This window comes from Puntigrus tetrazona, chromosome 22, assembly GCF_018831695.1.
Source record: "Puntigrus tetrazona isolate hp1 chromosome 22, ASM1883169v1, whole genome shotgun sequence".
NCBI classification, from domain to species: Eukaryota; Metazoa; Chordata; class Actinopteri; order Cypriniformes; family Cyprinidae; genus Puntigrus; species Puntigrus tetrazona.
Genome location: NC_056720.1, coordinates 3,338,793 through 3,350,368, shown reverse-complemented (window position 1 = coordinate 3,350,368; position 11,576 = coordinate 3,338,793). Strand labels below are relative to the sequence as shown.

Below are 11,576 nucleotides of genomic sequence, written 5' to 3'. Positions count from 1 at the left end.
CTTGGGGAGCGGCTCGGGAAGGCGGCCATCTTGTCCTTTTCCTCCTCAATACCCAACGTAAAAGCTGACCCCACAGTCACTAAACCGAACTCTATAAACTGAGCAAGTGACTCACGTGGACCCTCTCGAATATATATATGTGTGTGAATGTATATATGTATATATATTTGTATATTTATATATGTGTATGTATATATGTATATATATATTTATATACATATATGTGTGTATATATATATGTATGTATATATATAAACACAAAAACGTGCATATAATAATCAGAGTGCACTATTAAATAAAGATAAGAGCAGTAATGAAGTACAAAAAGTGGAAAATAGTGGCTAGTCTGCTTCTTTAGAAAAGAAAAGCTCACTTTAGTTGGTCTATTGTGTAAAACACGTTCCTGGCACAGTCTGACACAAACAAACTGAACATTCAGCCATTGTAGAGAGGCTACAGGATTGCGCTTTTGCTCTAGCTCAAACACACACACACACAGATACACATGGACGTGTGTCTTTTAGAGTAATGTAAGCTAAATCATGAAGATAAATCAGCATTAAATTTCCATCAGTGTAAATCAGTATTTATGTTTTTGGGGTTTTTTGTCTGTCGTCTCAGAAAAACGGGTCGATCTGAGAACTGTAAGACCTTTATGAATCACTACATCACTATGAAGAGAGCGTTTATACTCTTTCTGTTCCCGGTATTTGCGGTCGGTAAGTGTTACCATGACTTCAGTCGTAATAATTTCAGTGAGACAGTGTCTGTGAATGTTAAACTGATTTTAACACGGTAGGTTCTTTTTCCCTAACATTTAATTGTTGTTGTTGTTATTTAGTCATAATAAATAATAATAGTCTAGTAAATATGCACTTAATAAAAATAATACATGTCAGTTTATTGATACCCATCTTTATTTTTTAGTGTATGTATAATTTTAATTAAGATTATGTTAATATAGCTAAATGTGTATCATTTTCCAATTAGGTCTCTCGTACTTTAAAACATTTATAGTTTCTGTTCGTTCTTCAGGTGTGTTCGGTGAGTCTGTGTCAGTGAAGGAAGGAGATTCTGTCACTTTACACACCGATGTTACTGAAATAAAGACAGATGAAGAAATCGAATGGAGGTTTAACAGCAGTCGAATAGCTAGAATGATTAAGAACGATGCTGTATATGACAATGACGTGAAATTCAGAGACAGACTGAAGATGGACATTCAGACCGGAGATCTCAAGATCACAGACTTCAGAATCACAGACTCAGGACTTTATAAGCTTGAGATCAACAGCCCCAGAGTGTCCTCGGAGATGAAATTCAGTGTCAGCGGTGAGTGTTTTTAATTCACTAATTATAATTTACATACTAGTAACACATAAGTGTTACGAGTGTGTTAAAACTTAAACCCAGCGGCCCAGACCAACATGAGACCAAAGTGTCTGACAACTTGTTCAGTTAACTGTCAACACAAAAATTTTAATAAAAAGGAAAATAAGATTTCATGCATAATGCCAGGCTTTTAACTACAAGCTAAATATTAAAAGAGATTGTCACTTAATGAATAAACAACAGAATTGAAGAATAGAAAAACTTGAATGCTTTGCAATAAGTTCCCCGGTGATATTGCATAGATGTATATGTTATATTTTTTATATGTGGAATTGATTTCTCTTAAAGTAGTGTTTGTGAGCTTTTAACGCTCAAAGCGCATACATTTATTGTCCGTTATCAAGAAACCCACAACACGCAACAAAAACAGCTCTGATTACAGCATCCTCCATTCAGTGCTTTTTGACCTTGTTGATACAGCCCACAAAGACACCGCTTTAGGCTGCCTCTGAGTTCCTGTTGCTGGTGCGAATGCGACTAGGAAAACGGACAGAGGTAGAAACTGGTTCTCTAGCGCGAAAGCCCTTTAATAATGTTATGCAGTGACATTGAATTCTGACACTGAATGTTCACATGTGGCTTCCTTTCTGCATGATAAAGCCTTAGTTGGCATCTGCAGCTGGCACATCAGTGTGTTTAACAAAAGTGGTTTCTGGAAGTATTCCTGGGCCCATTTAGCAAAGTCAATAACAGAATCAATGTAATGGGTTATGCAGTGTCATCTGGGTGCCCAAGGACCACGGGCATCCAATAAAGTTTCTCTGAATCTTTAGATGTTATTCACAGCAGTTTTGCAAAGCCTTTGCAATTTGACAGAAGTATCGCTTCTTTGAAGTATCACGCAACCTTTTGACACAATTTTAATTGGTTGCTAGATTCTGCCATCTGATTCTTGAGACCCGTGGCAGACATTAGGTCTTTTAGTGGATAAAACTGTCAATTGTAAATAATAAAATATCGGCTCAAGTTATTTGAAAGACTTTCAGTTTTCATATTATTTAAATAAAAAAAAACGTCCCAACATTTGAGGAATTTGGGTTGTAACTAGTTGGCTAGATTGAGTTTGCTCTCTTCTTTTAAAACAGCAATGTGTGGAACAGCCTATCAAAACAATGTGTTTCTGCAGAAATGATTTTGTGTTTGGCCATTTTTTTTAAAGCAGAATTTGACTTGCTAATATATTTTAAGGCTTCATTAGCTGGAATAAAATGGCCAAGGCTTCAATAACACAGGTAAGTGGCGTTTTAAACAAACATTAAACATCTCTACAAACTTAAGCATCAATTTTTTAGAAAACAAAATTAGTTTAGATACTATGTGTGTTCGAGAAATTATATGTGAAATCCACTTAAATCTGCTCTGGATGAGATTGAAAAACCGTTGAATAAATTAAAGCGATTGACTGCTTGTTCTTCAGGTGTGAGTTACTCTGGAGTGAATTCAGTGTCAGTGCTGGAGGGAGATTCAGTCATTCTACACACTGATGTTTCGGAGATCCAGAGCGACGATGTGATACAGTGGAGGTTTGAACATCGAAACCCTCCTGTAGCTGAAATCAACAGAAAGGCTATAATCACATCTGATGGTCCTGATGGGAGATTCAAAGACATACTACAGGTGGACCATTGGACTGGATCTCTGACCATCAGGAATATCGGAACCAAACACTCTGGATTTTATGAAGTTGGTATCAGGAGTGGAAGTAGCAGATACACCACACATACGTCATTTAATGTGACTGTCAGCGGTGAGTTCTGGCTGATCTAATTAATGCAGCCTAAAAATATATTAACGGATTCGAATAATAGAAACGTATTAGTGTGTTATGTGTAGGCTAGGTTAAAGAGATGTGTCTTTAATATAGATTTATACTGACCGAGTGTGTCTGCCTCCTGAACAGTGTTAGGTATACTGTTCCAGAGTTTGGGTGCTAAATAGGAAAAGGATCTGACGCCCGCAGTTGTTTTTGATATTCTAGGTTTTATCAAAAGGCCAGAGTTTTGAGAACGCAGCGGACTCACAAGTCCTATTCAGCCCATCTGGAAGAAAAATAAATATATTGGAATACAAAAGTAAATGAATTATAATTTAAATGAAAACTCTAAAGTTAGATAAAGCAAATAAGTCATATGAATCTAAACAAGCATGCTACATTTTCTAGATATAGGGTAAAGGTTATAACAGTTAGGATTATATTTCTTTTTTTCTGTAATTTGCGCTGCTTTCCTTGACTTTCCTTGTTTCTCCTTTACTCTAAAAGACCCTAAAATTGCAATAATATCCTCTAGATGATGACTCATTGAATCTACTCATTGATAGGCATTTTGTTACCTATCATGATGATTTTCTGTGTGATTTGCATCGGTGACCAGGACCAAGTTCATCAATTTAAACCCACCACTCAAAGTCCATACCAAATTTTAATCAACGGTATTTATTTTTCAGTAGTAATAAGAATTATAACTTGTCTTTGCTTTAAAATATTGTGATAGTTAACTGTCATGATTTATCATAACTCCTGAAACAGTGGAACAGGCAGAAGAGACTGAGGTCATGGGCTTGTTTCTGATGAAATAAGGATGACTATTGTGTATCATGTTCTCAATAATTACTTTATTGAGTTGATAGTTTTCTCCAAATTTTGACAGAACAATCATATCCTTAGATCATTTTGGCATTTGGTAGGATGAACAGTTTTTTAAATAACGTGTACAGTACTGTAATAAAGTATGCTTACCATAATTCTTTACAGTAGTTTACTTGCATTTTACATTATACTGTGAATCTGCTTTTATAGATACATACATACTGTACTGTAACACACACATACATACACAACACAACACACACACACACAATAGAAACCTATGCAGACTGACCGTCTCTCCTTATCATTACAGATTTTCACTCTGTAATGTAGCACTTATGTTTATGAGTGTCATAGATCATCCATTCACACTGATGTCTGTTTCAGGTTCAGGTCTGTCTCCAGCTGCTGTAGCAGGGATTGTTGGTAGTATTGTTGTTATTCTGCTGGCTGCAGCTGTAGTTATAGCTCTTGTTGTGATTCACCATCGCCGCAGGATTGCTAAACTAAAAAGACAAAGGAGTAAGTGTCACACATAGTTCATAATATGGGAAAAAATTACTTTAGGCCTGAATACCATTGCAATAATTATTCAGTGAAGATATTCAGTATTAAACAACATTACTGTAAACCTATTAATCTCTAAACAGGATTACAAAAGACACACAGGTGTATTAGAGACGGCACTGACCTTGCTTTGTAAAAAAACAACAACTCTGAAATCAAGAAGTCATATTTTACTCAGCTAACCTAAAGATAAACTTGTTTATGTTAAACCAAAATTAAATATTATTAAAGAAAAATAAATAGTAAAATTACTGTAGAGTCATGAATACAGCATGAATTATTTGCTGGATGTAATCATGGATGCACGCTGTGTGAGAACAGCACAGAGATTGATTTTGTAATATGATCATGTTTTTATATGGTTTTTACATAACTACCAGAAGATTTACAATAAATTAAAATCTGTTTGCTTTCAGAAAATGTCCGGGCCCGCATGTCAAAATTAAGAAATGCTGTAAGCATTGAAGTGTATTATTTGGATTCATTCATGTTGTTCATTCACACATCATGATAATATTAACATCATTAAAACATATAAAGACAGAGCTGACCTTGTCTTCATCTCCTTTTGATGTAATGATTTACTGATTTATTGATGTATTGACTAGCTTTCTGTTTTTCACTCTGTACAGAACAGTTGTTCATGTATTAGTAAAATGAATTTAGTGAATTTAGCAATTAACCAAAAGCTTCATTCTTTAAAGAAACAGTTTATCTACAGCAAGAGCTCTTCCTGTTTTTATGACAACATTCCATGTTTGTTTCTGTGGTTGTATTAATTTATTAAACACTATTATTACAACGCTGCATCAGTGTTATATGATGAGTTCAAACTGTTTCACTTTTATCCCTAGGTTTTATTTATAACGGAGGAGGAAAACCTTTAGAAGGAAGGCAATGACCAGCCGATCAGTGCTCTGGTAATTAAATTGTGCGGTCCCATCGAGCCATCCTTAGTGCCTGCCTCAAGTGCGTCCCCCAGAGACGTCCTCTGAGTCTTGGACTCCACCTCGGCCTGTCGGCTCCCCCTTGGCTCCTAGCTCCCTCCTCTGCACTGTGGTCCATCAGTCCACCAGTTCCACCAGGCTCCATCGTCCCTCCGGCTCGACCTTGGTTTGTCGTCAACTAACCGCAGCCTCGGGATTCCTCTCCTCCAGCTTCACCTTGTCCCTCCGGCTCTGTCAGGCTCCTCCATCCCTCCAGCTCCACCTCAGTCCTCTGTCGCTCCGGCTCTTTGGCTCTCTATCTCTGGCTCCTCCACCACCTGCTCCCCATGGAGTCGACAGCCATTCCTCCTGACCTGCCATTGTGCCTGTCCTGTATCTACTTATTTATTAACATACAATCCTATGTATTTTTGTTGCGTCCTGTTTATTTTTGCCTTACAATAAAATCTGTTGTTCACGCTGCATCAGAATTATTTCTCACCTAGTGTTATGTATTTGTTTCTCCTACTTCATACTAAAGAGTTTCATATTATGTATTTGTACGTTTTTAGACACACACAAATAAACCAAATCCATTTAATAAGCAAACAGACTCCAATGTTACGCTATTCATTCGCCTATCAGACCACATTTATGTGGCCTACTGATGTCGCCTCAATAAACAGCAGCAAGACTCTGACCTGGTTGAACAAAATCGCAAGTGAGCTATCCTGTTAAATATTGTATTCTGCTATTTCATCATTGCGCTACATTTCGTGTGTGTGAGGTTTCTGGAAATGTTTTTGGTGTTTTCTACTTTGAAAGTGGTGCATAAGAATCTGCCATTTCAGATTAATCACTTCGAATTTTAACTTTAACAATAATCTACAGTACGATAAAGACCTGTAATTCACAGTGCAGATATAATCAAGAAATTTCTCTGGTATAATGTCGATCTTCAGTCTGTTTTTCTGTGATTCTTTCTGTCAGTCTGTTGTGGTGACTCGAAACAGTAAGACACAGTGAAAATCATCAGAAAAAACACTTCATTGAAGTTTGCAGCCAAATGAAGAACACATTTGTTTCTAAAAAAAATAAACTTTGTAAAATCTGACGATGCTAATTAGTTTTCGCTTTTCTTTTTATTCCAGCTGTTTGAAATATATATTTTATTCATTTAGTCATTCCGTCTGTAACTTGTTCTTTTGTTCTTGAGTTGTGTTTGGTGAAAAAAAAGGTCAGAGAAGGAGGGAGATTCAGTCCCTCTACACACTTACTAATATACAGAAAGATGATGTGATAGACTGGAGGTTTGGAGCTGAAATTGGTCTCATACCTAGAATAAGAAAATCAAATTTCCCCTCAATATGAGGATGCTCTTAATGAGACATTCCAGTCAGACTGGAGATCTCACCATCACAAACACCAAAACCACAGACACTGGAGATTATAAACTAGAGATCAGTTTATCAAGCTTTTTAATTAATTTATTTACATCGGCTTTGCGTGAATAGTTTAGATTAACTCTTATTTGCACTGAATCAGGATAAGAATGTATAAGGATGTGGTTCTAGTAATTCACCTTTTCTCAGAGTTTTAGTGTTGCTGTCAATCGGTGATTAGGTCAAACTATTGATGGTGATGGACTCGTTTGTACTCATTTGTATACAATTTTGTTGAAACCGCTATTAATATAAAAAAATCATCCACTCTGCCTTCAAGATACAAAGATCAGCTGATGTTATAAATCCTTTCATTTCAGGTTAATTTCTCAAAAGTGTTCGTTATAACAGTATAAAGTTATGTCAAGTAGATTTATCAACAAATATTTTACAAATAAGAGTCTTTTTTGTTTTCATGTTCCATGTGGTTCTGTGTGCCCTAATTTTAGTTAATTGTCTTATTGTGTTCAGCTGTGCCTTGTTAATTTAGTAAATTGCTTTGTGTATTTAAGTCCAGTTTGCTTCCGTTTAGTTTGTATGATCGTTGTCTTTAATACGTGTGGTTCTACTCTATTTGCCTGTCTGTAGTGTTATAATTTGCTTCTTGGTGTAAGATTAAAACTGTTTATGTTAAATGCTCATCTAGCGCTCCTTCTCTGAACCACACCGTGACAGTTGCGTTCTGATCTGCATGTTTTTATTCAGGAGATTAAGGAGGAAACAATGGTGTTTCATTATCCCTTCTACCTGGGCTGGCACATAGCATAAATTTCAGTAGACGTTTAACAGTAACATAATTTTGCTTTCCTATATATATATATATATATATATATTATATATATATATATATATATACAATGCACATCAGACATCAGAACTGGCTCACTCTTTCTTTTTTTAAAAAACAATTAAAAATGAAATGGCATTGTAAACAAATTATGCATTCTAAAATAAATTAAATTGGGCTACTTTAATACCGTTGCCATTGTTTTTGCCTGTCCGTGGGTTATCGCATCTCCAATACAGTGATGTTTAACCCCTGGAATGCAAATGTTACCAGAAGAATCTTACCTTACCCTACCCTACCTGTGTTTCTATACCCTCTGGAACACTATTTTTACTGGTAAACAACAAGTATTGGAAAAATCTTCAAATCCAGTAGGGAAAAGACTTTTTTTGACCACTTTGTATAAATGGGTCATAGTGTTCTCTACATCCCTGATGTTGTCACGATCGCCAGCCGGAGTGCCCATGAACGCCGTTAGAGTGCGCTCCATCCCAGAGTGTCACGTCATGTGCTACCTATGTCTGTGTGATTGTTCCAATTGGTTCCCAGGTTTCATTTGTCTTATTCTCATTGGTTGGTTCTGTCTTGTGTTTGTTTGTTTTCGCAATATATATATATATATATATATATATATATATATATATATATATATATATATTTACATTTACATTTAGTCATTTAGCAGACGCCTTTATCCAAAGCGACGTACAAATGAGGTAGGCATATAGAAGCAAATTAATATCAGTAAAAGGGCAGTAGTGCATAAGTGCTCTTGAGTGGGGTCTTGTCTTACCTAACGCAGACACAAGGCTTTTTTTTTTTTTTTTTTTTTAAACAAGAAAAGGATAGGAAGGAGCAGGAGAAAAAGAGAGTGCTATCAATGTTGGGTCAAGTGTAAATGAAAAAGATGAGTTTTGAGTTGGTTTTTGAAGATTGCTAGTGACTCTGCTGCCCTAGTGGCAACGGGCAGATCGTTCCACCAGCGAGGAACAGACCAGGTGAAGGTGCGCAAGAGTGATTTTGCACCTTTTTGTGAAGGCACTGCAAGACGCCTTTCATTTGCAGAGCGTAAGCACCTGGAGGGAACATATGATTCAATTAATGAGTGTAAGTATGAGGGAGCGGAGCCTGTGATTGTCCTGTAGGCCAGCATCAGGGATTTGAATTTGATGCGGGCATCTATAGGAAGCCAGTGTAAACTAATGAAGAGGGGCGTGACGTGGGCCCTCCTTGGTTTGTTGAAGACCACCCTTGCCGATGCATTCTGGACCATCTGAAGAGGTCTGGTTGTAGAGGCTGGGAGGCCAGCAAGGAGGGCGTTGCAGTAATCAAGTCTACTCAGGACTAGTGCCTGGACGAGGATCTGTGTAGCGTGTTCTGATAAGTACGTTGTACATGTGATGTTGTACAGCACAAACCTACAAGATCGAGCAGTTTTTGAAATGTGCTCAGTGAAAGTAAGCTGGTCGTCAATGATCACTCCAAGGTTCCTAGCTGACCTAGACGAGGATACAGTAGCCGAGCCTAGCTGAAATGATAGGTTGTGCTGTATGTTGGGATCGGCCGAAAAAATGAGGAGCTCTGTTTTTGTGAGGTTTAACTGCAGGTGATGATCCTTCATCCAGACTGAGATGTCGTTTAGGCACGCAGAAATACGTGCAGAAAGAGTGGGATCGTCTGGTTGAAAGGAGAGATGGAGTTGAGTGTCGTCTGCATAGCAGTGATATGAGAAGCCATGCTTCAGAATGACAGAACCCAGTGATGTCATGTAGACGGAAAAAAGCAGTGGCCCAAGTACTGAGCCCTGAGGCACTCCAGTATTGAGGTGATGAGACTCTGAGACATCGCCCCTCCATGATACCCTGAAAGACCTACCAGAGAGGTAGGACTCAAACCACCGAAGGGCCGTTCCAGAGACACCCATCTGCCTGAGGGTTGATAGGAGTATGTTATGGTTTACAGTGTCAAAAGCAGCAGACAGGTCCAACAGGATAAGCACTGAAGATTTTGATTTGATTTGATTGACCGTCTCAGTGCCTCAATGACCGATAGAAGTGCAGTTTCTGTGGAGTGGCCGCTTTTGAAACCTGATTGGTTGCTGTCCAGGAGATTGTTTTGTGAGAGATGGGAGGAGAGTTGGTTAAAGACAACACGCTCTAGTGTCTTAGCCATGAATGGGAGGAGAGATACAGGTCTGTAATTTTCAATGAGCTCAGGGTCAAGTGTGTGTTTTTTAAGGAGAGGGGCAACACGAGCCTCCTTAAAAGCTGAGGGAAATGTACCAGTGGAGATAGAGTTGTTGATAATGTGGGTGAGTGCAGGGAGGACGGATGGAGCGATAGCCTGAAAGATGTTAGTAGAGATGGGATCTAAAGGGCAGGTTGTGGCATTCGTGGCAAGGACGATTTTTGATACCTCTGTTTCAGAGAGGAGGGAGAAAGTGGAGAATGTGTTGGGGTGCTGTGGTTTGGTGTGTGTAAGGTGAGGAGCAGCAGGAAATTGGTTGCTGATCTTAGTGGTTTTGTTACTGAAAAAACGAGCAAAATCATCAGAGGTTAAGGATGACGATGGTGGGGGGACAGGTGGGCAAAGAAGAGCAGAGAATGTTTTAAAGAGGCTCCATGAGTCAGAGGTGTTGTTAATCTTGGTTTGGTAATAGTTAAGTTTAGCAGTGGAGACATTATTAGAAAATGAGGAGAGAAGAGACGAGATCAGATGGATCTTTGTCTTTGTCTGATCTATATATATATATATGATGTTTTTGTCACTGACAGTGTCTGCATGATCTAAATAATTGTGCACAAAAATAAAAAAAATATATATATACATGTAAATGACATAAGGTATTTAATCTTTTAAGTATAGGTTATTTTTCTTATTTTTCTTTGCTAATAATCTGCCAGTGGGGTAAGATAAATATTCAAAATTTCAGTGTAGACATACTTTTACTTTTTATCTAACCTCCTTTCTGAAACAGGTCCCAGGGGTGTGTATGCTTTTGTGTTTGTATTTGTATAGGATAATTCTAGGATAATTATCCTTTGTATCCACCTTATTCTTCAATGCAGAAGTAAGTCTATGGGTGAAACTTTCAGTTCATAAAGCCTATGTTAACCGCCATAGGGAAATAACTAGAAAAAATATACTGTGCAGTTAATGGTAAAAATGTTTGCACTATCAACTAGTATGTTCACAATAATAAATAATAGATTTAAAATTTGTTAAGACACAACAATTTGCAATATCAAACAGCTGTTGTATATGAAGATAGCTGGACATCGATTTGACCAGAAGCCAGACCCATAAAATTTACAAATGTCAGCATCAGCTATATATAGTATGTATATGTATTTGTATATGTATAGGATAATTTTTGTTAATTTTCTTATTTGTTTGTTATGACAACTCATTAAGTGTCATTATATAAGATTTCTATTAAAGGTAATCACAGTTATAACTGTGATATAATAACGTTTCTTGGTGATTAAAACCTTCACACCCTGAACCAGATCTGTGTGCAACTGATCTAATGACCCAAAAAAGTTATGACATAAGATTGTAGGTTCAGGGTGCGGTTTAGGAAACCGGATTGCTGACAAACACTCAGAGAATGCAGGATTTTAATTAATTAAACCGTTTTAACTATTGAGTATTCTACAGGAAGACATTTTTCCTGAGCTACACCCTGATCCAGAAATCATATATTATGTCACGGTTCGTGCCATGCATCTTACTAAAAGCGAATTGTTGACGAACACTCAGAGAACACTATCGACAGTCTAGCGTATATTCACTCTACTCTACATCAATATGAGGAGAGCACTCATACTCTTTTTGATCCCTTTATATGCAATTGGTAAGTGTTTTCTTCTTCT

The 11,576-nt window shown here is 37.3% G+C and overlaps 1 protein-coding gene across 4 annotated transcripts in view; it reads left to right on the top strand.

The window, feature by feature from the left end:
* Positions 1–11,576, top strand: part of si:rp71-36a1.1 — a 40,548-nt gene that overhangs the window by 15,754 nt on the left and 13,218 nt on the right. The window contains exons 2-7 of one of the 4 annotated variants that reach the window (XM_043222635.1): positions 622–719; positions 1,036–1,332; positions 2,810–3,139; positions 4,367–4,501; positions 4,963–5,000; positions 5,401–5,955. The exons of 1 other annotated variant lie outside the window; for it this stretch is intronic. In XM_043222635.1, the coding sequence (XP_043078570.1) occupies positions 656–719; positions 1,036–1,332; positions 2,810–3,139; positions 4,367–4,501; positions 4,963–5,000; positions 5,401–5,433 (897 nt within the window). In that variant the 5' untranslated portion in view covers positions 622–655 and the 3' untranslated portion in view covers positions 5,434–5,955. Of the gene's footprint in view, positions 1–621; positions 720–1,035; positions 2,625–2,809; positions 3,140–4,366; positions 4,502–4,962; positions 5,001–5,400; positions 5,956–11,576 lie in introns of those variants that run through there. 2 more of the 4 variants (XM_043222636.1, XR_006247635.1) reach the window with 2 other exon arrangements.